The sequence below is a fragment of the Peromyscus eremicus genome, chromosome 1 (assembly GCF_949786415.1).
Source record: "Peromyscus eremicus chromosome 1, PerEre_H2_v1, whole genome shotgun sequence".
In the NCBI taxonomy this organism is placed as follows: Eukaryota; Metazoa; Chordata; class Mammalia; order Rodentia; family Cricetidae; genus Peromyscus; species Peromyscus eremicus.
The window spans coordinates 174100130-174127779 of NC_081416.1; the positions used below are offsets into that span (position 1 = coordinate 174100130).

The window sequence follows — 27650 nt, forward strand, 5'->3', positions numbered from 1 at the left end:
ACGGCGGGGCGGGGGGGGGGGGGACGGAGACACGGGAGGACAGAGTCAGCTGGGTGTCCAGGGAGGCAGAGAAGGTGGTGTCTGGTGGGTGGGTGCCTGGCTTCCGAGTTCAGATGTAACTTACAAGGGATGGGCTGGAGCGGGGTGCCGCTGAGATGGGAAGTCGAGGGATGGGATCCAGGCAGACAGGGAGGCTGATCCCAGGAAGAGGCCTGGCGAGGAGGGAGCCTAGGAGAGGAGTCCCAGGGGGCCCAGGCTGAGTCTGGACAGAGACAGAGGTGGGTCCAGGAGCAAATGCCATCGAGTCCCCAACCTCAGGGCGGTGGCTAGGGCCCTAGAAGCCCCGGATGTGGCAGTAAGCCTCGAGGCTGGCGAAGAGGATATAAAGGAACCAGAGGCCCAGGAAGAGCGCAGTGGTGGCCAGCTTGGGTCCCCGCGGGCCGCCCAGCTCGCCGCCGATGTGTGGCCGGCGCCGGTACAAGAGCACTGCGATGCCCACGAAGGCGAAGACGGTGAAGAGTGTGACCGAGAAGGCCAGCGTGCCTGTACGCACCTCGAAGGGGCGGCCCTGCACCGCCCAGTACACCGCGGCCACCGACCAGGCCACACCCAGACCCAGGAACACGTTCACCGCGTTGGAGCCGGTCACGTTGCCGATGGACGCGTCCGCACACTGGTCCTGCAGCGCGGCCACCTTGCTGGCGAACGTGTCTACAAGGACAAGGCACAGGGGTGAAGAGGGGCCCCCGTACTGCCCCTGAGCCCTCACCCACTTCCCGTGGGCTCTGTCTGCATGCCTAAAGTAGGCTCCACTGTCGGTGGAACACTTCTTTGGGACTTTCATGCAATCAGTAGGCTCCACTGCCTACTTTCAGTGTCCCTCTGTGAGGCTGGCATAGTGCTCTTAATGGGGTCCACGTTTTGATTTTGGAGGGCCTGCCGCTGTCCAGCCGTCTCCCCAACACACCCGCTCTGGAAACAGCTGTGTGTCCCCACACGTGCCCTCCCTGCTGATGAAGGGACAAAGTCTCTCCCATCTTGTCTCAAGGGCGCTTTCCTCACCCAGGTTTGCTGGGGTTGATTTGATCGTGGCCATGGCCTTCAGGCAGAACACAGGACACTGCCCCGTTTCTGTGGCAAGTTCACCCTCCCTGGCCGGACTCTACTCACATCTGAGTTAAAACTCAAAGATTCAGCCAGGGTGGTGTGCACACCTGCAATGCTAGCACTTGGGAGGCTTAAGCAAAAAGATCACCATGAGTATGGGGCCAGCCTGGGCTACATAGCCATCCAGGGCAACTGAAATGATAGATGGAGGCCCTATCTCAAAAAAAAAAAAAAAAAAAAAAAAAAAAAAAAAAAAAAAAAAAAAAACATGCCTGCAATCCAAGTTTCTTGGAGGTGGAGGCAAGACGATCAGGATTTGAGGCCAGACTCTTCTACATAGTGATTTTTGAGACCAGCCTGGGCTATCTGAGACCCACTACAAAAACCAAAACAATGAGCTGGCAAGATGGCTCCCTGGGTATAGCATGAGAACAGGAGTTTGGACCCCAGTGCTCATGTAAAAGGCCAAGTGTTGGGCTAGCAAGATGGCTCAGCAGGTAAATGCACTTGTCGCCGAGCTTGAGGACTGTGGGAGCCCGTTTTCGGGTTCCTCGTGGCTTTACCCAGCAGGTCCCCATAGAGGATGATTAGGACCACTGGCCTGAGTGCAGGTGTCTGAGATGGTCTGCACTTGGCTGTGCTGGGGGGAGGAGGTCTTTTGCTCCACCCCTTGGCGTCTCTATAAATGCCCTGGGGCAGAGTCAGTCGAGGCCCATTGGAAAAGATTCCAGGCCCTCTTGAGGCTATCCTTTATTTTCTATCTGTTTATCTCCGCAAGATTCTCCGCAATAAATCCTTCTATCTAATACTTCCTGCTGCTCACACTCAAGAAAACTCTGGGGAGCTGTGGGGTTGGTGGGTAAACGCCCCACAGAGGACCCAAGTCTGATCCCTGAAACTTACATGGCAGAAGGAGAAGGAACAACTCCCTCAAGCTGCTCTCAGATCTACACACACACACCTCTGAGAATCACTGCCCGGTTCTCACCACCCGGGTCAGTGAACTCACCCGGGGAGGACCTGTCTCTAGGGATCCATCCCCAACAATGGATTCTGTGAGGTTTTCCGGGAACCCTGAGTCCACCCCCAACCCCTGTGGCGGCCTCCCCTTCTTCCTATGGAACCCAAGTCTAATGCTTCCTGTCACATTAGCTCCCGTGACCCTGCCCACTTGCTCTGGGGTAGGGTCCGCCCACACACACGGCACCCAAAGGGCCCCTCCCTGGCCCTCTCATATCTTCCTGCAGAGCCGCCTCCCGGGGTGTTACCAGGGATGGAGGTGCCCAGGGCTACGAAGACCACGGCGTTGACTGAGTCCTTGAGGCCCACTGTGCATCCAAAGTGGGAGGCCAGGTCTCCAATGAGGGCAGTGAGTAGACCAATAACCAGGATGCAGACACCGAAGCAGGCCCAGCCATGGCAGTACTCCGTGGGAGGAACGCAGGCGAACAGAACCTTCCAGAACACCGTCAGGAAGTGCATCACGTAGTCAAAGCAGGATGGCAGCCGCTCCTCCCGAGACCCGTCCTCCTCTTCCTCCTCGTCCCCTGTGGGCACATGACCCAGCTGGGGCATACACCATGCCTCAGACTTCCTTGCTTACACAGCTCCATTGTGTTAGGTTTCCAGACAGTTCCAAATGAACTGCTTTCCCAGCATGCCTTGAAGCTAAGAGAATGTTTGTCTGAGAGGAATACATTTATTTCCTCAGAATCCCTTGCAGCTAAGAGAGTGTTGGGCCCAGGTAAGTGTAATTTCCCAGAATTCCTAGCAGCTAAGAGTATTGGGCTGAGGGAAGCTTATTTGCTTTCTCAGATTTGCAGCTGAGAGAATAAATATTGGGCTAAAGCAAATTCAGTTTCCCTGAATCCCTTGCAGCTGAGAATGTTGGATACAGGTAAATATCCTTACTTTCCCAGCATCCCTAGCAGCTAAGGGAGTGTTGGGACTGGGTAAACACAAACACACTTACATCCCAGAATCCCTTGCAGCTAAGAGTTGGATACAGGTAAATATACTTACTTTCCCAGCATTCCTTGCAGCCAAGGGAGTGTTGGACGGACCTCTCAAAGTTAGAGGAGGCCATATATCCCTTGCTAAAATTACTCTGTGTCTCACAAACCCTGGCTGCTAGAGATGACCATGTCTTGAGCTAAAAATAGTCATTTCTCCAAAAGTCCTCACAGCCACGGACAGCCATCTGTACAGCTAGAAATATTCACTTTTGTGAGGAGTCACCGCAGTGACAGGGGGCTTTGGCTCAGAGGTAGACTGCCTGCCTACCATGTGAGGGGTTCTGAGTTCCATAACCAGGACCACCAACCAAACAAATGCCAAGATCCCATAGTCGGCTAAACACACTGGCTTTCCCAGAGTCTCCAGGAGCAAACAGCTAAAATTAGCCAAGCTCCCAGAATCCCTTGAAGTTAGCAACAGCCACGTCCTCGGATAAAAATATGCCCTCTCCCAGAATCCCCTGCTTCTAGCAATGCTAAAATACATACTTTCCCATAATCCCTTGCAACAGCGCCCCACCACCACCACCACTCTGGCAATGAGACAAAAGGAGAGGTTCTGAAATGTCCTAGCTCCCTTGGTACAGGCACCCCGTGTGTGTTTATTTTCTGAGCTTTGTAGAAAGGCCCAACCTGTCCCTTTCTGTGACCTGATCGGCTTTTAGCACCCAGTGATTTTTGTGATTTGAAAAGTACAGAAGTATCTGGAACCCTCCTCAGCCTGAGCTGATAAGCAGGAGGCGATGAGTGAAAAAAAAAAAAAAAAAAAAAAGCAGCAGGCTCTTGTGTGCCAAGTATTATAGCTGGAAGGGTGCTGATAAGGGAGGTGGCCAGTGGCCAGCAGGCACCAGGCAGTGGGCAGGGAGGCAAGGCAAGGCTAGGCCAGCTGCTGAATCCTGAAATTGCTTGCCAGGACCAACCACAAGTTCCCAAATTTTCTCTCTAAGAAACAGGACACCTGCAGTGGTGGGGGCAGAGCGTGCCCCCTCCCCCCACAAAGGACTCCAGTCACGTCCCGATCTGTCTTTTCTAACTTGCTTAACCACAGGCTTGCCAAAGAAAGAAATAAGCTTGAGTTTGTACTTATCCAAGTGGGTTTTGTGGTTTCTTGGTTCTGCAAGAGCCAAACTTTTAGCCTCAACCACAAGTAAAATGGAATTAGAAACGAAAGTCGGAAACTCAGCAGACACTCTGACCTTTCTGGCTCCCCTAATTTCTTTTTGTTCTTGCTAGGACTTGGCACCTGGAGATGCAGCAGCCATTCGGCAACCATGAGGGTAAAAACCGAGGATGAGAAGGTAACGGAGGAGCCAGATCCAGGCATGGTGGGGCGTGCGTTTAGTCTCAGCACTTGGGAGGCAGAAACAGGAGGATATTGGAGTGTTTGAGGCCAGCCTGGTCTCCAGGAAGAGTTCCAGGCCAACCTGAATCACATAATGAGACTTTGTCTCAATAGACAATCAGATACGTAAACAAAGAAACAAATGAAATGAAACAGTCCGTGGTGAGTTTCGGCCATTCCTGATTGGGTTTTCTGCTGAATTCCTGGTACCTGAACCAGGTCGCAAGACAGCCGAGGCCAGTGCAGACAGGCCCAGGCTGGGACTCAAGGTTTCTCCGAGCTCTGCTCTGCATTGCACTAGGACTCACTACTGCCCTCACATCCAGACTCCTGCTTTCTAGCCTTGGGGCCAACCCCTTCCACATACCCCCAGTTAAATCACCATCTCCCAATGCTCAAAGGCTCGTGTCCTTGCTGCTCCCTCTACCCAGGAGGGCCATGCTTACCTTCCTCCTCCTTGAACACTATGGTCCCCAGTAGAAGCTTTAGCATGGTCCCTTCTAGGAAGCCTTTCCCTCACCTCAGGCTGGATCAGGAGCTTCATGTGGGCTCTCGGGGTCTCTCCTCCTACCTCTGTCTCCCCCTGGGTTGTCACTGTTTTGTGACATGTCTATCTTCTCCACTGTGAACTCCAGCTATTTCTCCATCTCCCTCAGACACATTAAAAGTTGTGGCTTCAGAGGGCTGTGCCAACTAGGCTGGCCTCATATCTCCACAGCCCTGACTTTGAACTGCACTCAACAGTTGTGTTTTTTTTTTTTTTTTTTTTAACATTTATTTATTTGTTAATTGTGTGTGTGATGAGCAAAGGAAAACTTACAGGAGTCAGTTATCTCCTACTGTATGAGTCCTGGGAATCGAATTAGTCTGTCAGGCTGGGCAGCCATTGCCTTTGCCTGCTGAGTCATCCTCCCTACCCAGCATTTTCTTGAACCATAATTCCTTATGTATTAGTCCCTCCAGTTCAGGCCACCCCGAAGGAAACCTGATATTATGTATGGGACGGAGCCCTGAGTTATAGCTCCAGATCTCATTATAAAATCTTTGGGAGACTTTAGGCCACCTCTTTCTCTATCTGAGCCTCAGTTTCCCCATCTGTGTCGCGATTTGTGCGACTTTCCAAGATCGAATCCGTGGATCCCGTTGCTATTGTGCCTCTGGCCACACGAGGGCGCTGCGGGTCCGCGGGAGAACTAAGAAGGGTGAGGACCACAGCAGGTGGGAAAGAACCCGGTGCCCTGGTGACTGTCTCCATGGCAACAGAGGAGCCCAGGGTTGTCCGGGGGAGGCCGGCTGCCATTTCACCTATCTATCTTGTAACTTCCTGATGCTACTACTAGGGTCCCCCACCTACCTCGGGTGGAAGTCAAAGCTAAAACCCACTGCACAGTGTCCTCAACTTTCTCCTTTCTGCTTCCATCTGACTGTGCTCACTCTCTGCCTGTCAGCTGGTCCCCATCTGTCCTCTCCACTCCCCCCTCGGAGTACCTTTGCGTCTCTGTCTCTCCATCCCTTCCCTTGGCCCTCACTGCCCCCTTGACTTACCTGCGCTCACCGTAACTGCCTCTAAAAACTGTTCCCTCCACGAGTGAGTCCCAATCACCAAGGCCAGGTTCGTTTTCTTTATGAGTTTATCCACGGTGTTCTGGGGGGGGGGGGGAGAGTGAACTGTTACCCATGAGTGCCCCAGGGTGGTACGAAGGGGGTCTCTGGGGCTGAGAATCACACCCACACACCCAGTCTAGGAAGGTAGTTAGGTGCTGTCCACCATCCAGTGCTGAAGCTGGCCCTGGAGACTACCCAGGGACCCCACCGTAGGACCCAGCTTTGAGGTTGGCATGTTGACATGCTCTTCCTTTCTTGAGCCGCACCCCTCCCCGACATAGGACAGGCTCTAGGAAAGGGAAGGCCCAGGACAATCACCTTAAAGTCATAAGACTCTTCAATGATGACCTCGAGACGACAGTTCTCCCCAAGAACTGGCTTGCCCATCTCCGCTATTCTCCGAGCCTCCTCCTCCTCAGCAGTCAGCTTCCTGTCCCCATCTCCTGCAGCGTGAGGGGTGGAGGTTAGATATCCAGGAGGCATGCCTAACAGGGTCGGTGATGACTTTACTATCTGTTCTCTCTGGGACATCAGTGAACTTGTCCAGCTCCATCTGACCACCTGTTCCCTCAGCCTATGAAGTTCTAGTAATGGACTCTGGGTTCACACGGTGGAGGCTGTGTGACCTCAGGCAGTGCCTTAGCCTCTCTGTTCCATATTTTCTACATTCGTTTGATGGGTACGGTTATCGCATCTACCTCATAGAGTGGCTGAGTTAAGCCTGGTCCCAAATGTCACTCTAACATCACGCTCTAGTCCTGCACCCTGCACCCAGCCCTAGGCCTCATTCCCAACTCCACTCCTAGACAACATGGCTAGCAACAAACTTAGCCATGTGGCAGAGACAGCTACCAGTTCATCCAAGTCTGTGGGCAAACAGGTGGACTACATTTCCCAACATCCCTTGCATCTGGGCATGGCCACGTGACTAAATTACAGCCAATAGAATGGGGATGGGAGAAGTGATGGAGTGGCGGGCCTCCAGGACCTCCCCTTTGATCCTGGGGATTTTCTTGACTGCCTGAAGGCAGCTGGGGGTCCAGAGAGGACACAAAACAAAGTTCAATGGCAGGTGGAGGCACAGGATGAAAAGGCCCCAGGGGAAACGAAAACCATCTGCTGCATGGGAAGACTGACACACTTTGCCTAAGCAAAAAAGTACTGCAGCAAGCATTTGCTACTTACTGTAGCAAACAGACAATGCTAGGCCTGTTTGTTACAGCAGCTTCATGACTTCTTGATACATCTTAGTCTCAGACTAATCCTAACTGTAAGCTACAGTGTAGCTCTTGCTTCTAAACGGTCACTCTATCCAAGCCACTGGCTCTAACCTCAACCCTGACCCCCAACTTCTAACCTTGGCACCATTTTTGGGGGGCATAGGGGTGGCTGTTTTGAGACAGGGATTCTATGTTTCCCTGGCTGTCCTCCAACCCACAGAAATCTATCTGCCTCTGCCTCCCTCCCAAGTGCTGTGATTAAAGGCTTCAGCTACCAAGTCTGTTTTTTATTTATTTATTTTTTTGATAGCCCAGGCTGGACTCAAACTCTGTGTAGTTGAGGATGACCCTGAGCTTCTTACTCTCCGGCCTTCATCACCCCAGTGCCGGGGATGGGACCAAGGGCTTTGTACGCACTGGGCAGGCACCCCACTGACTGAGCTGTCCTCACCCTGACCCCACTTCTAACCCAAATTCCTCAAACCCCAACTTCAGCTTTAAATTTTTGAATTGTGAGTGTGTGCGTGTGCATGTGCGTGTGCGTGTGCGTGTGTGTGTGTGTGTGTGTGTGTGTGTGTGTGTGTGTTCGCGTGCTTGTGTGCACATGCAGGTAATTGAGGAGGCCAGAAGGGGGCATCAGATGCCCCACAAATGGAGTTACAGGTGGCTGTAAGCAACCCAGCATGGTTGCTGGAACTGAACTTGAGTCTCCTGGAAGAGCAGCAAGTGCTTGTAACGGCCGAACCATCTCTCAGGCCCCCAACCTCAGTTTTAGCATAAACACTGACTCCGGTTCTAATCCAGTCCCATCTCAACCCCTGGCAACCACCTGTTGTGATTCTTGCCTTGGCCTAGTAGGAAGATGGATCTCATAACCCAAACCCACTCCACCCCTGTCCCAACCAATGCCAAACCTGATTCATACAGACCATGCCACAAGCTCAGATCTGATTTCATAACTTAGTTTCTTCCAACTTTGATTACAAACATCTTCCTGAACTCCACAACCCCCTCCCTTCCCAGCCCCAGCTGGCTCCAATCTTCACCCATCCCGAATCCACCTCTCACCTCCAACCTGCCCCCAAGTCCACCCCTGTGGCTCCAGTGGCTCCTCCCCTCCACACCCAGAGGTCCCTTCACTCACCTTGGTTGAGTAGCAGAGCTGGGGAGAGACAGAGACAGGGACACAATGAGAGAGTCGTTTCTCCTCAAAGCTCAGGCTCGCGAGCCCCCCGGGGGGTCCCCAACCCTGGGCCCCCTGCTTCTCCCATAGTCATCTCTTCACCCCTCACCTGAGATGCCCCTCTTAAGCCACTGGGGCTGGCCGAGCTCGATGAAGAAGTTGTCCTTCTTCTCATACTCTTCGTCGTCCACTATCTTGACCTGAAGGGTCTTCCTGGGGGAGGCACAGGCAGAAAAACAGTGTCAAGTTACCCCCACCCCAAAGCCACCTCAAGATGATACTACTGGCCCTTGGTGGAATTTAGGAGGGGCTCTATGAAAATGCAGCCACTCCAGGACAGAGTCATGACTTTGTCCCCATTTCTTGGTAACAACCCTAACCCCAAAGACTTAAATAACATGCATGAATGAAGCTGGGCCCTGGAAGGAGCTTGGAAGATGACTCAGTTGATCAAGCCCTTGCTATGACAGCATAAGGATCTGGGATCGATCCCCAGCACCCATGTTAAAAAGCCTGGCAGGGTGGCGTGTCTGTGGGGTGAAGACAGGCTAGACAGCATAACCTAATTATGAGCTCCAGACCAATGAGATCTGTCTCAAAAGAGGTGGACAGTGCCTCTGTAGATGACATTTGAGGTTGTCCTCTGCCCTCCACACATATGAGTGTGCGCGCGCACGCGCGCACACACACACACACACACGTGTGCACATAAAAAACAAAAAGCTGGATCTGTAATCCCAACTACTTGAGAGGCGGAGGCAGGGGGTTACCATGAGATCAAGTCCAGCCTGAGCTATAGGAAGGAAGGAGGGAAGGAAACAACTAATTAATTAAATCTATTAGTACAAAATATTCACAGCTTCCGCCCTCCATCCTGACCACATTTGGAAAATCAGCCTAATGTGCCCAGTTTCCCCCCCCACCCAGGTTCTCTGTTCCCATGGTAACCAGGGTGAGGCAGGGAATAGCCCAATGATACCTGTCCCCTTAAGGCACTGAACCCACACACCTCCTACCCCTCCTTGCAATCTCCAAGCCCCACAGCAAGGAATGTTCACAGATTGGGTGCCAGCAACTCTTGGCTAGAGGAACAGTGTACGTAGCCAGCCCCATAAGGCCTGGCCCCAGATCCCAGCCACACAAACACCCCACCCACGCAGTCACCAATAGAGGAAGCTCCACCAGTCACCCGCCCACATGCACAGCCATCCGCCCAGCCATCCCCCTGCAGCGCATGATCGCAGGGAACAGATGCCTGTTCGTTTGAGAGACACCCCCGGCACAGCCTGAGGCAGACACTGTCACCCCGTGGGACCCTCCTAATGCTCCTCCATGGACCTTGCTCTTTTGTGATTTATTGCTTTTGGGTTTTGTGAGACCGTGTGTCACTATGCAGCTCAGGCTGGGCTGGAACTCACTAGGTAGCCCATTCTGGCTTGAAATTCACTATCCTCCTGCCTCTGCCTCTAAAATTCTAGGATGGCAGGCATGCACCATCACTCCAGGCTGCCTTTCCTCTCTTCACGTCACCTGCTTGCTGTCTATGTCTCCCTCAGTCTCTCTCTCTGCATGTCAGTGTCTCTGTCCACCATCATCTCCCTGCCACTCTCTGTGCCTTTTATCTCTCTGCCTCCGTCTCTCCCCTCTCTTGGCCCTTCTCTGTCTGTATTCTTTGTCTTCGTCTCTCAGTGGAGCCCAAATGAAATAGAGTTAACACAATCAGGTGGAAGATTCCTAATCAGGCAATAATTCAATCAACACATCTCCACAAGTGAACTCACACAGCACACAGACACGGCCATGTAGGGACAGACACCCACCTCCACTCTGTGGGTTTGAACATTATTTATTCGAGACAGGGTCTCATGGACCCCGGTGTGCCTCAAACTCCATGTGAAGGGCTGGAAAAATGGCTCAGTGGGTAAAGGTGTAGTGGGTAGCCATTCCAGCTTTGATCTGGAAGTTCCAACCCCCATTGAGACTTTGGCAACTGTCACGCCTACAAGATGGAGCCAAGGGAGGTGCCTGGAGACCCGAGATCTGGATGGGCCAGCGCTCTCTCTGGTCCGGGACCCTGGACGGTGAAGGTGGGCCAAGCAGAGCTCCAGAGAACACCGCTGGACTGCGACACACCTTCCCCAGACCCCGCGACCTACCTATCCCTTAATTTGTAAGTTACGCCACTAAATAAATCTCCTTTTAACTACGTGGAGTGGCCTTAATAATTTCACCAATATAAAGGCACTTGCCTCGAAGGCCTGGTGGCCCAAATTTGATCGATAGAACCCATGTAAAAGGTTGAAGGAGAAAAGGGACTCCCCAAAGTTGTCCCCTACTCTCCACATGTGGCCTGTAGCATGCACATCTCCACACACATCATGCACACACCAATAAATAAATAAAAACTCAAACTTGAGGTGTAGACAAAGATGAACTTGAACACCTGACCCTCCTCCTTCACCTCCTGAGTGCTGGGATTAGAGATGTGGGCTACCGTGCTACTGAAACTGGACCCCAGAGCTTTAGGCATGCTAAACACTCTCCCAACCGGGCTGCATCCCCAGCTCTGTCCGTAAAACCAGGTTTCACGCTGTAGCTCAGGCTGGCCTGCACGTAATGGCAATCCTCCAGTCTCCAGCTTCACCTGTTGGGACTACAGGCAAGCAACACCATACCCAATTGGGTTTCAAAATAGTGTGCAGGGGCAGCTGGGGCCTCAGGAGTGCTTTGGGCGCTGTCCGCGGTGCTGAAACACCACATCTGGGAGTGGGGGGTTGGATGAGGAGGTCTCCCAAGACACTCCGGGCTCCTCAAATTCCCAAGCAGACCCAGTGACACACTGACATGGTGGCACACACTTTGTAGTGCGCTCTCCTAGACGCCCCACAAAACGCTAACACACAGTAGCTGATGCTTGGTGACAGGTATGTCAATCAGTGCTCTGACAGGCAACCCAGGACAATTCCAACAGACAGGACATCGAGAGAGTCTCGCGCCAGGGAACGGCTGTCCTGAGATCTTAGGGAACAGCCTCCCTCCCCAGCTACTCTTCCTTGGCTCCCAGGAACTCCACTCTACTACCTCTCACCCTTCTAAGACTCCGGTCTCTCTGCCAACTTGTCTCCCTCTGTCTTGATGACCCCGGCTCTTTGGGTCTGAGTCTCTTCCTACATTCAGCCCTTTCTCTCTCCTCTGTCTCCTTCTCCTTGTGTCTCCCTGTTAAGTCTCTGACTCCTCCAGTCTCTGTGTTGATCCTGCCCAGGCCTCCACTCCAGCCTGGTTGCTTCAAAGCTCCCCTAATTAGCGCCTGCCCGTCAGAGGAAGGATGTGTTTCCCTAAACGCTAATTAGCCTCCTGTTCTCTTGTCTCCTGTAGCCACAGCTGGAAGCTTGGGCGGAGGCGGGAGGTGGGGGAGGACAGAGGGTGTCCCAGGCTGGGGAAGCCGTGTGGGGGAGAAGAGGCCCATGGGACTGCAGCAGCAGGAAGGAAGCAGGTTAGACAATCAGAAGGACCAGAACCATAAAAGGACAACTCTGCCATTCCTTCTGCCTCTTGAGTTTTGGGGAGATGAGGCTAGAGATGCTGATAGAGCTGGTCACTCCAAGCGGCTGTCACATGATCTTCCACCCAGCCCCAAAGAGAAATGTGGACAGCTGTGCAGGTCCTATGACTAAAGCATAACCCGAGACAGCGAGCGAGAGAATCCTGACGACGGAGCCAGGATTCCAGAGAGACATAGCCTGGGAGGTCAGAGATTCAGGGATGGAGAGCCGTCACCGGCCAGATGAAGGCGAGGCGGAGGCCCCAAGGCTGGAGGGAGCGCGTGGGTGGAAGGAGGAGGGAGCCAGCCGCTGCGGGGGGGGGCGGCGGGCGCGGAGGAGCGGCACTGGCTGCGACGGGCAGGCGCGGGGGAGGTGAGCTCGGGCCTCCAGGGACTCTGAGGCGGTGCCAGGGACCAGTTTGCAATGCCCTGTCCGTCTGCGCAGCTACAGGGCACACGTTGCACGCAGGCACCAACCAGTATTCAGGACCCCGTGCCCCAGGACCTCCAAATCGCGTGTCTCTTCCCTGATCCCTGGGCCTCCCAAGTTTCCCAGGTTTTCCCCAGGCTCTTCCCAGGCTCTCTCAAGCCTTACCTCTCAGATCCCTCCCACATCTAAGGCCCCGCCCACCACTCGACCACGCCCCCTCGACTCAGCCAAGCTTTCTCTAGCTTGGCCCCAGTAGGCCACGCCCACCCCAAACACGCCCCTTTCTAAAGATCCTCTACCACCTCCTTGCTTCCACAGCCCAATTGACTCTCCCACCTAAGGTCCGCCCAGGCCCCGCCCCTTCTCAGACTTCTCTCCCTTCTTTACAGTCAAATTCCATTTTCCAGCTTGGCCCATTCAAGTTCTTCTCCTTCCTAAAGCCCTACTGGATCTCCTCAACCCTGTCTCCTCCCTTCCATAGATGAGCCATGATCCTTTCCCGAGCTACTCCCCTTGGCCCCATCAAACTTTGTCTCTGCATAGCTCCTCCCACCGTCAAGATCCTATCCCGTCTCTATCGACCTGTGCTTGGGCTCCACCCCTTGGCCCAGTCAGGGGCCCAGTCAGGCTCCCTTTGTCTGCATGGTCCCACGAACTCCCAGGAAAACCTGCACCCTCACCCTTCACCCCTCACTCCCCTACTCCCACTCCGTCTACACTGGCCCGAACCACCTCCTAGTCAAGTCCATTTCACAGGACCTGCCCTACTCTGGTGCCACACCGGGCCATAGCCCCATTCCATCATCGTTCAGCCGGATGCCATTTCTCAGGCTCTACTCATCTTGGCCCTGCCTATCTCCAGCAAAGACTATTTCCTACACTGCCCACATTAGCCCTGCCCCATCCCTACTCAAATCATTCTTCAACAACAAGCCAAGTCCATCTCTCAACGCCCACCTAACCCTAGCCCCACCCCATTGCCTGTCACAGCTGTCCTCTGTTCTCGAGACAGGGTTTCACTGTGTAGCACTGGCTGTCCTGGAACTCGCGCTCTAGCCTGGGCTGGCCTCGAACTCACAGAGATCCGTCTGCCTCTGCCTCCTGAGTGCTGGGATTGAAGGCGTGCGCCACCACTGCCCGGTTTAGGGCTGTTCTTCAGGCCCGCCCGCCCCTCTCTCAGACTCCGCCTCTCTCCCACCCGCGCTCACATGGTCTCGTCATCGCCGAATTCCAGCTCTCCACAAGCGTCCTCGTAGTGCACGCCGCCGCCACGGGCCGTGCCGTCCACTGTGCGGTAGGGGAGGCGCACGGTGCCGCGCGCACCGGAGCTGCGCACCACGCGCACGTCCACGGTGCCCATGCATTCGCTCACGTGCAGTAGGCGGTCCTGGAAGGAGAAGATGCCCGCGTGGTCGTCGTCTAGGATGGTGACGGTGGCCAGCAGCGGCGTCACTAGCCGCCCCTTGGGCCGCCCGCCGCCATCGGGCTCGAACATGCCCTGAGCATCGCCCACACGCAGGTTCAGTAGCCGCACGAAGAAGTGCTCGTCCTCCTCGAAGATGTCGTCGTCGATGATGCCGATGCGCAGCTCTTTCTGCGTCTCTCCGGGCTTGAACACCAGCGTGCCCTCGCTGCAGAAGAGAACCAGAGGGTGCCACTCTTGTTATGCGCACCTGTGCGTGCGGTGCCCGCAGAAGCCAGAAGATCCCCTGGGGCTGGAGGTTGTGTGCCTCCCTGCATGGGGATTGGGACTCAGATTCGGGTCTTTTGGAAGAGCAGCAGGTGCTCTTAAACCTGTGAGCCATCTCTCCAGCCCCCAGGATGGGCCTTAGGGTCCTACTCAGCCCTCAGGTCCGCTTACTATCTGCTGAAGTGGGAGTGTGGTGCTGGTCGCTCAGCTTCTAGATTCTGTAATTGTAACTAGCTCTGGGGGCTGTGGGTGGTGCTGGGAACAAAAGTTGAGTGGCAGAGATTTAGGGACTTTGGAATAGACCTTGTTGCTCCTCTGATTAAAAATAAATAAATAAATAGGTGGATAAATAGATAAATAAATAAATAAATACATAAAGCAGGGCTGGACAAGATGGTTTCGTGGGTAAAGGTGATTGCCACCAAGCCTGATGGCCTGAGTTTGATTTCTGGGACTCACATGGAGGACAGAGCGCAGAAACTCCCCTCCCCCCATAAATTGTCCTCTGACCTCCACACATGCACACACATGATACACACCCAGACACAAATAAGAAATGTAATTTAAGGGCTGAATCGGCTAAGGGCACTGGCTGCTCTTCCAAAGGACCTGAGTTTGATTTCCAACACACACACACACACACACACACACACACACACACACACACACACGGTAGCTCATAACTATTTATAAAATTCCAATACTAAGGAACCTGACGCCCTCTTGGGACTTCTGTGGGTACTAAGCATACACGTGGTGTGCACACATATACATGCAGGTAAAACACTCATACACACAAAACCAAACAAAAATAACTTTAAAAATGTAACCTAAAATTAAAGTAAAACAAAAAAACTCAAAAGCTGAGCATGGTGATGCAGCCATACCACAGCCCCTCACTGGGGAATTCTATGCAGGTGCTTTATGGATATGTTATACCCTCAGCCATTCACTGAGGGGATTCTACACAGGTGCTCTGTGGGTATGCCACAGCCCAGCTCCTCACTGGGGGACTCTACGCAGGTGCTCTGTGGGTATGCCACACCCCATGCAGTCTGACATGTTAATGAATTCTGAACCCTGCAGATGAGGGGCTCAGTACCACGTTGGATTGGGGCTCTAGGACTGGAAAGTGGTAGCTTCCATTACTATGACCAGCTTTATACAAAGGTTTTCTAGGAGAATCCCAGCCCGGTGGGAGGGACATAGGAAATCCAGGGTCCTAGAACTAAGTGGCAAGATCAGGAACAGAGGGGCAGGGGCTCCCGGTTACTGCAGCCCTTGCCTTGACAGACACTGTCCTCTGTGGCTCCCAGCCAACTGGGACAACCAGCTGCGAGCCCACCTCAACCATGGAGTCAGCTGTGTGACCTCTGACCTCAGTGTCTCAGATGTACAACAGAGCAGCAGATTATCCCATTGCTTGAGGCGGGTTCATTGAGTTCATACAGAAGCAGCTCAATGAAATTTACCTGGATGAGGTGGCTCACAGCTATAAAATTAGCACTTGGGAGGTGGAGGCAGGAGGATCGCCAGTTTTAAGCTTGCCTGGGCTATACAGCCAGGATGGTGTCAAGCAAAATAAAACAAATTACCTAGTGATATTTGCACATTAATGTTAGAGTCATAGAATTCTACAGGCTGGGATTGTGGCTTAGTTGGTAGAGCAATTGCTGAGCAGTCATGACAGGCTGGGTTCCATGCCCAGGACTGCATAAACCGGGTGTAGTGGTGCGTGCCTGTGATCTTACCACTCAGGAGAGGCAGGTGGATGAGGCGTTCAGGAGCACCCTGGGCTATATACAAAGTTCCAGACCAGCCTGAGCAACAGAAGATTTTTACCTAAACAACAAAAACCTGGGAATTCTAAAATAAGATATTTGAAATTCCAACTAAGGGGATGGCAGAACATGGGGATAGCTGCATCTTTATCAAATAATCGAACTGGGGCCTACCAGCAACAAAGGAGCAGACACTGTGTACCTGTAAAGTGCGCCAAGGATGCAGTTTTCCTTCCCTGGCCTCCAGCAGGAAGGCAGCAAGGTAGGAAGGGCACACAACTCCATCTCTTTGGGAGGAAATATAAGGTCAACTCAAAATGCAGATAGTTCTAGGACCTGGCCTAGCTTCAGATGCACAAACATACTTGATGCACAAGCCCGAGGGCCTGTGTTCAGATTCCCAAGGCCCACATGTGATTCCAGCCCCAGGAGGTGGAGATGGGATCCCTGGAGCAGACTGGCTAGGAAGACTAGCCGTATCTGCAAATTTTGAGTTTGATGGGACAACTTGTTTCATGAATGAGGTGGAAGAGAGATCCAGGGTGATTCCTAACACTGCATGCACCCCCACACGGATGCACTGAAACACATTCAAACATTCCTACACACACATATGCACACACCACTCACTCAAACACATGAAAATGGGAGAGAAGAGAAATAGAAACACAAAAGTTATGGTAAGTCTGAGGAAGAGCCAGAATGAAGGACGCCATTGAGATGTGGCATTCAAGTGCCATGTGTACTTTTGGATTTATGGGAGAAAAGGGAAGAGGATATGCCAAAGAATGCCATGGGGACCCTGGGAAATGCAAGCAGGTCCTGGAGAGTCACCATGTCCAGTCTTGTTGTGGGATGTTCTGTATGGCAAATGTGTTGCTGATTAGTCAATAAATAAAACACTGATTGGCTATTGGCTAGGCAGGAAGTGTAGGCGGGACAAGGAGGAGAATAAAGCTGGGAAGTGGAAGGCTGAGTCAGAGAGACACTGCCAGCCGCCATGATGAGAAACAGCATGTAAAGATGCCGGTAAGCCATGAACCATGTGGCAAGGTATAGATTTATGGAAATGGATTAATTTAAGCTGTAAGAACAGTTAGCAAGAAGCCTGCCACGGCCATACAGTTTATAACCAATATAAGTCTCTGTGTTTACTTGGTCGGGTCTGAGTGGCTGTGGGACTGACAGGTGAGAGAGATTTGTCCTGACTATGGGCCAGGCAGGAAAACTCAAGCTACACAGTCTGCTAAATTTTATTAAATTAAACAAAGAAACAAAAGCCCCCAGCATGCTGGGAGGTGGGGGTGCATGCCTTTAATCCCAGAAGAAGCAGAGGCAGGCAGATCTCTGAGTTTGAGGCCAGCCTGGTCTACAGAGCAAGTTCCAGGACAGCAAGGACTACACAGAGAAACCCTGACTTAAACAAACAAACAAACAAACAAACAAACACCATCATGGTCCAGAAATAAGAGGCACAGACAACTTGTGAATGTTAAAGGGAAAATCTCAAAGGCAACTTTGTCTTCCCCAGAATGGTGTCTGGTACATTTCGGGAGCGGGAAAATTGTGACATATGACCAACACATGTCCTCCAGGAGGCCAAGAACTTGATAAAGTTGTAGGCATTACAAAGGTGTGCCTGTGCACCAAGACAGGTAACTGGGGCAAGGTGGAAAGCAGTGTGGCTCCATCAACACATCACCTATAAGGGCATGTGGTAGGCACTCTGTAAATGTATTTAAGCAGCAGGGAAGTCGTTTCCTCCCAGACCGGAGTTTGGGTGTGGCTCAGTGGTAGAGTAGCCTCTGCCTAGAATCCCCCAGTGAGGGGCTGGGGGTGTGTCTCAGTGGTAGAGCCCCTGCCTAGAATCCCCCAGTGAGGGGCTGGGGGTGTGTCTCAGTGGTAGAGCCCCTGCCTAGAATCCCCCAGTGAGGGGCTGGGGGTGCGGCTCAGTGGTAGAGCCGCTGCCTAGAATCCCCCAGTGAGGGGCTGGGGGTGTGGCTCAGTGGTAGAGCCCCTGCCTAGAATCCCCCAGTGAGGGGTTGGGGTGTGGCTCAGTGGAGTAAAGGAATGAATGATGATTGGATCATTAAGGAATGAATGATGAATGAATGTATCCATACACTAATGCTACAGATCTGCATATAGTAAGTAGAGAAGGGAGACACTAAAGGCAGTCCTGAGCTCAGCCCAAGGAGGCACCATGTCTCCTTTCTTCTCATGTGACTTGCCCGGGACCCACCTATACTTGGACTCACTTGGACCTGGGATACACTGTAGTGAGATTTAGGTGGCCCTAAGAACCTCCTGGACCAGGACTCATCTGCATTTGGATCCACCCGGGCCTGAGAACCATCCGGACCAGGACTCACCTTGACGTGGGTCCCACTTGTACCTGAGTCACGTGTACTGGGACTCACCTGTACTCGTAGTCTGACCCTGCCTTGGCCGAGCCGTCCTCTGTGCGGTAGTCCACATAGAAGGTGCTATTGCCCTCCCCGCCCTGGCAGGCCACCGACAGCAGCACCGACCCGCAGTTCTCCAGGCAGTGGTAGAGGCTGGGCTCAAAGAAGATGCGGCTGGCGCCGTCATCCTCATCCTCGGCCGTGCCGTCGTTGGCCCCGGGCCTGCGGGCTGCATCTGCAGCGTGTCTTCGAAGCACGTTGCCCGCGCCTGTCATCAGCCGTGTGGCCTGGATGCGGTAGAAGGCACGGCTCTTCTGCTGGTGCAGCAGTGCGTAGTACTTGGCGATGCCCACCAGCTGCTCCAGGTCCTTGTCCGGGTGCTTCTGCTTCAGGTCCTTAAGAATCTGGATGACCTCACGCCGGCTGGCGTCCAGCTCACGTGCCTCGGCAGGACCCGTGCCCAGCGCGCCCAGCTCACCTGGGATCTCGGTGCCCACGAATGTACCGTCCAGCTCGATGCTCTTGGGCGGGTCGCCCTCTGCCCCAATGATGATTCCACTGCGAGGGTCGGTGCGGTAGCGCTTGTACACGTACTTGTAGAAGAGCAGCCGCTTGTCCGCCATCCAGGCGAACACCACGCACACCGGGAAGAAGACCAGTGTCAGCAGCGCCTCCCACACCTGTAGGCGGCAGACTGTGAGCACTCTGCATGCTGTGTCTCTCTCCTGTCCATATCTGTTCACTTCTGCTTTTCCTGTGTTCACGGTTCTCCACACATATACTCATCTATCAAGCCATCCATGTGTCTACCCACCTATTCATCCATCCATCCACTGACCCGCCCACCCACCCATCCACCCACCAACACATCCACCCATTTGTCCTAGACATCCAACCATCCCACTTTATACGTCTAGCCATCCATCCATCCATCCATCCATCCATCCATCCATCCATCCATGTGTCCACTCACACTTTCACCAACCTATCCATTCATTCCATCTACCCATATATACACCCACTCATCCATCTATCCATCCATCCATCTATCCATCCATCCATCTATCCATCCATCCATCCATCCATCCATCCATCCATCCATCCATCCATCTTCCATTCATCTATCCACATGTCAACCCACCTATGCACCCATCCTATATATCCATATGTCTACTCATCTACCTATCCACCCATCCACTCATGTGTCCACCCATACATCCACCCAAATATCCATCCAACCGTCCTATCCATCCATCCTCCATCCATCTATCCATGTATTCACCCTTCTAACCACCCACCTCATCTATCCATGTGTCCACTCATCCATTTATCCATCCATCCATCCGTCCGTCACCTATACATCCACCCACCTATTCATCAACCCCATCTGTGCTAGCTGTTACTATATCAATTTGACACAATCTAGAGTCCTTTGGCAAGAGGAAACCTCAATTGAGAAGATGTCCCCAGCCAACTGGCCTACGGGCAAGCCTTCTATGCACTTTCTTAATCAGTAGTTGATGTGAGCCAACCTAGTCCGTTGTGGGTGCTAGCTACCTCTGGGCAAGTGGTCCTGGGGTATATAAGAAAACAAATTGAGCAAGCCTGGGGGAGCAAGCCAGTAAGCAGCACTCCTCCACACCCTCTGCATCAGCTCCTGCCTTGTCTTCCTTTGACGATGGACTGTGATTTGGAAGTGTAAGTGTGGTGGTTTGAAAGAGAATGACCCCCATAGGCTCATATTTTTGAATGTTTGGTCTGGGTAAAGATTAGGAGGCGTGGCCTTGCTGGAGTAGATGTGGGCTCATTGGAGAAGGTGTGTCACCGGGGGTGGGCTTTGAGGTTTCAAATGCCTATGTCAGACCCAGTGTCCACCCCACTCCCCTTCTGCCTCTCCAGTGGTCTTTCTCTTCAACTCAGCTTACTTATACTCACTGGCCCTAGTATGAGGCTCCTCTGTGCGGGATGGATGTGCCGCAGCACACACGTTTACTTGGCTCTGTAAGAGCATCTCAGCCTCTCAGTGTTCACTCAACACTGACTTTTGGAGAAGCTAGTTGCATCGATGATTTCATTTGTGGGAAGCAAAGCTCCGTTTACTCTGTTCCAGACACACCGATTCAAGGCCTTCCTTGCAAAAGGATTTCAGTCATCCTTACAGCAGTCCCGGGAACTCAGCACTGGAAAGACCCACAGACAAAGGAACTTGTCCAAGGACATAGAGGGTTTTTAGCAGAGGTCAGATTTGAACCCAGACACTTGGCTTCAGGGTCTATGAACCAAGCATCTTTTTCTATGTTGACCTAGGACACCCCCTTTCATGGCTCAACTGTAAAAATGGAGGCCCAGAGAGGGTATGGGCTTTGCCTGAAGTCACATAACAATTGTGGGGACATCTGGAGCCAGGCTGATCTTAACTGAAACCCAGTCTCCTTGATGCTCCTGGACTCTGAGGGACTCTGGTCACCACTTCTCCATCTGGAGTTCTGCCATTCTCCATCTTCCCTCTGCCCTCTAGGTCACAACTGGCTCTCATGTGTTCTCCACTCTGGCCCTCCCTACCTCTCACCTATAGTGTCTAAAATTCCTTCTTCACAGCTCTCTCTCTCTCTCTCTCTCTCTCTCTCTCTCTAAAATATGTTTGACACAATCTAGAGTCCTTTGGCAAGAGGAAACCTCAATTGAGAAGATGTCCCCAGCTGACTGGCCTACGGGCAAGCCTTCCACGCATTTTTTTAAATCAGTAGTTGATGTGAGACAACCTAGTCTGTTGTGGGTACTAGCTACCTCTGTGTGTGTGTGTGTGTGTGTGTGTGTGTGTGTGTGTGTGTGTGTGTGTATGCTGGGGAAGTGGCTCAGTGGGTAAAGGTCTTGCCATGCAGGCACGAGGACTTGGGTTTGAATCTCAGAACCCCAGATAAAATGCTAGGTGAGGGGGTTGCATCTGTAACCCCAGTGCTGGGAAGGTGTGGAAACAGGAGGACCCCTGAGCTCAAGGGCCAGCATGTCTAGCCAATTGGTGTTCTCCAGGTTCAGAGAGAGACCTTGACTCAAAGCATAAGGTGGAGAGCAACTGAAGAAGCCCCCTGACACTGACCCCTATATTTGCACACATATGCACACTCACATGAAAACCTACACCTCACATACTCACACAAAGACTATTTTGGACCCTAAGCCAGGATACTGTCCTTTTTAAGAGAACCTGAAAACTGTCCAGGGCCCTATCCTGTACTTTTGCCAGGGCTGCTAGGAGCTCAGTATTGTAGCCGTAGTTTAGGTGTAAACTCTCTTTGATCCTGGAGTGTCTTTTTTTCTCTCTCTCTTCCTCTCTTCTTCCCTCTCTCCCTTCCTTCTTCCTTTCCGTACTGGGGATGGAACCCAAGACCTCATGAGGGCTAGGAAAATACTTTACCCCTTAGCTACATCTCCACCTCTTTTTGTTTTTCTGAAACATTCTCACTGTGTTACTTACCCAGGCTGAACTTGAACTCACAGCAAATCCTCCTGCCTCAGCTTTCCTAGTGCTAGGATTACAGGCATAAGCCCCGATGCCCAGATAATCCCTGCAGCCTCCACTTTGATGCCAACCCTAAAGCACTTTTATGTCTGAGTCCTTCCAGAGCAGGATCTATTAAGTGACAGGAGTTAACAGATCACGCACAGCGTGAATGAGTGAGTCTTGGGCACCACAAATAAATTATGCATGTGCAGGAACGAATTAGGCCAGACCCATGAATAAATTATGCAAATAGAGGCAGCCGTCTTAGAATTGTGGGAAATAAATTAACCAAATGTTGTAAAGGAAGCTGAGGACAGGCTGGGGTGCAGGTGAAGACACTGGACGTGGAAGAGGTGGAGAATTGTGGGAATCGGGGTGTGAGCCAGGCAGCTGTGAGTTTTGAGTTTGTCTCGGTGTGGAAATAAATTATGCAAAGTGGACACCGGCCTCTGCTGGTGTCTCTGCCAATTGGATGGGAGTATAAACGACACTGAATCTGAACTGAAGATGAATAATGAATGAGCCGTGCAAACTGCCCCTGTCTCTCCGGCCCTACGGAGAGATAAATTATGCAGATGCGGGTACCATAGATGCCAGTCCGTGGATATATTATGTAAATGTACCAAGTTATTCAAATTGATTTGCGCTGTCAGAACATGGGGTGGGGGGGTGGGGGCCGGCCTATGCCAGTGTAGTGTGAATTATGCAAATAGAGATGTCTTATTGCAAAGTCAGGAATAAATTATGCAAAAGAAGTGCTCTCAGGTAACTATGTGGCAAGCCAAGGCATGTTTTACATGGACCTTGGGCTCTGTTAGCCCTTGCACAGCCTTGGGAATTACCTTCTGGGTGGGCACCACACTCTCTGCTTGCACCTCATCTCTGACTCGGCTGCTTTCGGCTCAGCCCTCCGGTGCAGAGCGTGACTGGCACAGCTGTATCTGGTGGTTCTGTTCACACACACACACACACACACACACACACACACACACACACACACACGCTCGCAGCCGCTCCAAGTCATCAGGCTCCCCTGGGGTGTTGGTCATTACTCACCTGGACCACGCCTGGGGAGAAGACTGCTAGGATGAGATAAAGCCAGACGTAGGCAAAGATGCTCCAGGAGGCCGTAACGAAGAAGACCCTCAGATGCTTGATCTTACGGCTCTCGCCAGCCGGGATGACGTACACACACACAGCAATGACCACAAACATGTTGAAGGCAGCACTGCCCACGATGGTACCCGGGCCCAGTTCACCCGCCTGGAAGTTGTGGCCACAGACCTCGATGACAGACAGCAGAATCTCTGGTGCTGAGGAGCCCAGGGCCATGAGTGTGAGGTTGGACACTGTCTCGTTCCAGATGCGCACAGTGCCCACGCTGGTTTCTCCATTGGCCTTGGTGATGGTAATCTCCTTCTCCTTAGACGTGATGACCTCGATGGACGCCATAAAGCGGTCAGCAATGATAGACACGCCCAGGAACATGTAGACCATGGCCACAAAGTACACCACGGCCCTTGCAGCCTTGTCTCCCAGCGAGGGGTCGTCGGGTTCCCACACAGGCAGCAGCACCCCTGGCTGGCAGCGGTAGGAACCTTGGCAGCCGCCTGGGCTGGCGTCACTGTCGTTAGCAGGGGGAGGTGGCAGGGAAGGCGTTGGAGTGGCCTCCCCCATGCAGTGGGGTGCCCCCAGAAGGAGCACAACCCCCACCAAGGCCAGGGGAGCCATGAGGAGTGGTGGGGTCCTGAGGGGAGGAGCGGAAAATCAAAGTGAGTGGATCAGATGTCTCCCTGTCACTCAAAAGGCACAGTGTGGGCTGGGGTGTGGCTCAGTGGTCGAGCCCCTGCCTAGAATCCCCCAGTGAGGGGCTGGAGGAGTGGGTCAGTGGTAGAGCCCCTGCCTAGAATCCCCCAGTGAGGGGCTGGGGGTGTGGCTCAGTGGTCAAGCCCCTGCCTAGAATCCCCCAGTGAGGGGCTGGGGGTGTGGCTCAGTGGTCGAGCCCCTGCCTAGAATCCCCCAGTGAGGGGCTGGGGGTGTGGTTCAATGGTAGAGCCCCTGCCTAGAATCCCCCAGTGAGGGGCTGGGGGTGTGGCTCAATGGTAGAGCCCCTGCCTAGAATCCCCCAGTGAGGGGCTGGGGTGTGGCTCAGTGGTAGAGCCCCTGCCTAGAATCCCCCAGTGAGGGGCTGGGGTGTGGCTCAGTGGTAGAGCACCTGCCTAGCATGCAGAAAGCCCTGGATTTCCCACCACCAGCACTGTCAAACAATAAAGTCCTAGTTTGTTAGGCTACAAGACAGAGGTGAACTGGGAACCAGCACAGGAGACAAGGAGACTCAGGGAAACACAGAGAAAACCACAGGGACACCCAGAGGAAAAGACATAGGAATGCCCAGGAGAGAGGGGCCTCATGAAATGCTAGAAACCTAAATAAACCAGAATACCTTGGGAGCCTGTGGCCAACCATCACACACTCTATGATTCAGCAGCTCTGTTCCTAGGACAGGCTTATAATCCCGTCTCCCCAAAAGGTCCCCAGGAGAACGTCCACGTCAGCTTTATCTATAACAGAGCCAACCTTGAAAGAACCCAGAGGCCCTTCAACAATTAAATGCAGAAACAGCAGTGGAGTAGTATACTGCCCTGTGCAGGGAGGGAACGATGGCTGGATGTGATGGCACAGAAGAACCGGATCCTGAGACATGGGGCGGAGTGAAAGAGGCCAGGCACAGCGAACGCGGGAGGCCTCTGTGTGAGCCTGGCGCTGGAGGGCAGAAGTCCACCGGCAATGCTATTCATGTCAACTTGGCCCTTGAGGGGGCTGTGGTAGGTTCTGGGTCTGAGTGGCTATTTTTGTCTTTCTGTGTTTACTTTATGTTTTATTACATTTTATTTACTTGGGGGAGGTGGTAAGCACGCCATGGCTAAAGAAGAGGTGTGAAGAGAGAACTGATTCTGCGAAGTTGTCCTCTGACCTTACACGTGCACACAATAATAAGTTAATAATAAGCACCCACGAGCTCCCATCTATCCTCTTTCCAGAGCATTCCACAGCTCCAGTCTCAGAGGGCTGTGGCCCCCTCCCTCGCCTCTATGACCCCTCCCCCTCTCCCTTGCCTGACTGTCCCAGCCATTCTCCCCTCCTCTGTTCCTTGCGCACACCATTCAAGTTTCTCCCTGGGGGCCTCAAGGCCTCTCCTAGGGCTTCATTCATGCGTCACCTTCTCTGACTGTCCTTGCCAAGATGACACCTGGCCTTTGGGGAGGAGCCTTCCACTCAGTTCACAAAGTAGAAGACCAAGGCTCAGAGAAGTGAAGCAAATTTCTCAGGTCACCCAGCATCCACTCTCCCCAGAAGGGTGCCCAAGGTCTGAGCTCCCTTCCCGCCCTCATGTTGCTATGGTAACCCAGTTGCCTATTATAGAGAAAAGGCGGGCCAGGGGAGCTGTCACCTGAGTAGGCTGCCCTCTTAAGAGATGCCTAAGGGGTACCTCCAGCCTCAGGTCTCCAGGAATTTCCACCTTCCATGTCAGCCTGAAAAGTTCCTCTGGGAGTCTAACCCACAGCCTGCCCCGAACTCACACCCACAGACCAGGAGCAGGTTCTCTGGGGGAGGGAGGCAGCATGTTGGCAGAACTTCCCGAAAAGGAGTGAGCAGGGTGAGTGTGTGTGTGTGTGTGTGTGTGTGTGTGTGTGTGTGTGCAGGGGCGGGGAGAGGGGTGATTCTTAAAGGGCCACTGCACAGTTAGCCCCCTAGGCAAGGCCCTTAATGATATATCTAATTAGCAGCCCCTAATTAGCAAACACTCAGGAGTAATTATGAACCCACCAGGATTCCAAGCAGACTCCCCTTTGCTTCCCTCTCCTCCCTCTTTGGCTTTTGGGAGAAAGAGAGAAGACCCAGAAAGTCAAGAATCTATCTAGCCACATCTGACTGCCTCTTTTGGGGAGGGTGAGAAGACTGGGAAGTTCTCCAGGAAGACCAAGGTCAGGGGACTAGTGTTTGCCTGCCCAGGGGCGGGGTCATCAGTCTATTCAATTCCTTTTGCTGTCACCCAGATTTCCCTCCTCTCTTGCTGGGTCTTGGAAGAGGGACCCAGGAGAGAAAGCACTAGATAAATATTTGTGAAACTCATGGACAAGAGGCCTGAGCATTGTCTGTCTATGGCTGGGGCAGCCACACTTTCTGCTCCAGGCTTCCTCTTCCAAGCCTTGAAAGCTAATCTGGGTGTAGACTCAGCGGCAATAGGATCAGGTTGAGTCCAGGAGGAGCCCGCAGGGCAGATGGTAACATCTCAGGGCTTCGACAGACTGAGGTAGTGGCATCCCCAACCTGGTAGGCTGGTGGCCAGCTAGGTTAGTGGTGAGTGTCCTGTTCTACCTGGCCTTCCCAAAATCCCCCTCAAGGCAACCACAGCAGGATGAGGACCTGGTGTGTATCCTGACTGCTGGTGGCGGGGAGGGGTGGCGAGGGGGGAGGAGTGCAATGCAGAGTGGAACACAGAATTCAGAACACACACACACACACACACACACACACACACAGTCTGTCCCTCCATTAGCTACACAGCATACACAGGGTTGCAAATTGCAGAGAGGTAAACTGAGGCTGGTAGGAGAGAGAAAGGACTTGGCCAAGCCAGAGGCAGAACAGAAATGTGGTGTTAAGGCATGAGGCTCCTAACCCAGTGATCTTTTAAGCCATCTGGAGTTCCCACACGCCTGCCACACAGGGCGGGGACCTTGTGGGCATGCAAAAGCTCACCCCAGCTCTGGCCCAGGTGTTGGCCACCACCTCGCCCACCTTCCCCAGAGCCCTTCCTGGGTGAAGGAAAGCGTCGGCTGAGTCCCTCTGTAGAACCCCCAGAAGGTCTGTTTTCCCACCCAACCTTGCAGGTGTGAGGCTGGAGGGATGGAAGTGAGACTGTGGGAAGGACCTGCCTACCCTGACCTTAGAGCAATGCCCAGGAGTACGAAAGTGTCTCAGAGTTGTCCAAAGAATGAATGGACAAACAGTGAGAGGTATGTGAGTTAGACTTTGGAAGGACTGGTCTAATGTTACACAGGTTAGGCTGCAGGCAGGACCAGCCTCAGAATATCAGGGTTGGGAGGATGGGGAGACCTGGGCTAAGGAGGGGTGAGGAGGAGTTGGGGGCACTCCAGGCCCTCGGGGGAGTCCACACTGCGGGGGATCAGCCTCCTTCAGGTCCCTGTGCATCAGGGGCGGAGACAGAGGTGTGTGGGTGTGAATTGGCTGCAGCCAGAGGGAGAGGAGGGGAGGGAGAGACAGAGACCCAGGTGCCCAGAAACGGACAGATAGACACACACCATACACATGGCGCACGCGGAAAGCGGAAAGCCGGGCAGCCAGGACTCGGAGCCAGGGCTCAGGAAGCCCCCCGCACTTGACGATGCGGCGCAGCCTGGGTTCCCGCAGCCCCGGGCGGCCGCGCGGGGTTCTTACCTGCGGTGCGGCCGGTCCGGTCCCCGCTGGGCCGCCGCGGTGGGCGCCTCCGCCCGAGGAGGAGAGGGAGAAAGAGGGAGAGGAGCTGGGGACTGAGGGAGAGCAGGGAGGAGGGAGGAGAGGGGATGCCAGGAGGGGAACCGGGAGGAGGGCGGAGCCCAGGGGAGGGGGCGGGGACAGAGGAGCTGGGGGGCGGAGGGAGGAGTCCCGGGGAGGGGGGCTAGACAGGCGAGGTAGGAGAGTACAGCTCGGGAGGAGGGCGGAGGCCAGGGGAGGGGGCGGGGACAGAGGAGATGGGGCGGGGGAATCAGCGGAGAAGATGGACTGGGTTGAAGGAGGGGGAAGCCGCTGAGGGGAGGGGATGGA

The 27650-nt window shown here is 53.3% G+C and overlaps 1 protein-coding gene across 1 annotated transcript; it reads right to left on the reverse strand.

Annotated features, from left to right (window-relative positions):
• Positions 1 to 27381, reverse strand: Slc8a2 (solute carrier family 8 member A2). The gene is made up of 10 exons (XM_059281273.1): positions 27285 to 27381; positions 22878 to 23568; positions 18335 to 18999; positions 13652 to 14074; positions 8582 to 8685; positions 8434 to 8451; positions 6388 to 6512; positions 6010 to 6109; positions 2376 to 2654; positions 1 to 711 (listed from the first exon to the last, which is right to left on the reverse strand). The coding sequence occupies exons 2-10, from the start codon at positions 23550 to 23552 to the stop codon at positions 335 to 337; spliced, it is 2766 nt and encodes a 921-aa protein (XP_059137256.1). The 5' UTR covers positions 23553 to 23568; positions 27285 to 27381; the 3' UTR covers positions 1 to 334.
• Between the last annotated feature and the right edge of the window lie 269 nt (positions 27382 to 27650).

What these genes read in the sequence shown, in the direction of transcription:
- Slc8a2 (XM_059281273.1), bottom strand. Translation starts at nt 23,552, where the DNA reads ATGGCTCCCCTGGCCTTGGTGGGGGTTGTGCTCCTTCTGGGGGCACCC. An exon ending in GGGTCAGACTACGAGTACAG is followed by an intron (nt 14,075 to 18,334) that starts GTGAGTCCCAGT and finishes TCTCTTCTGCAG; the next exon opens with CGAGGGCACGCTGGTGTTCA. An exon ending in TTCGGCGATGACGAGACCAT is followed by an intron (nt 8,686 to 13,651) that starts GTGAGCGCGGGT and finishes TGCCTCCCCCAG; the next exon opens with GAAGACCCTTCAGGTCAAGA.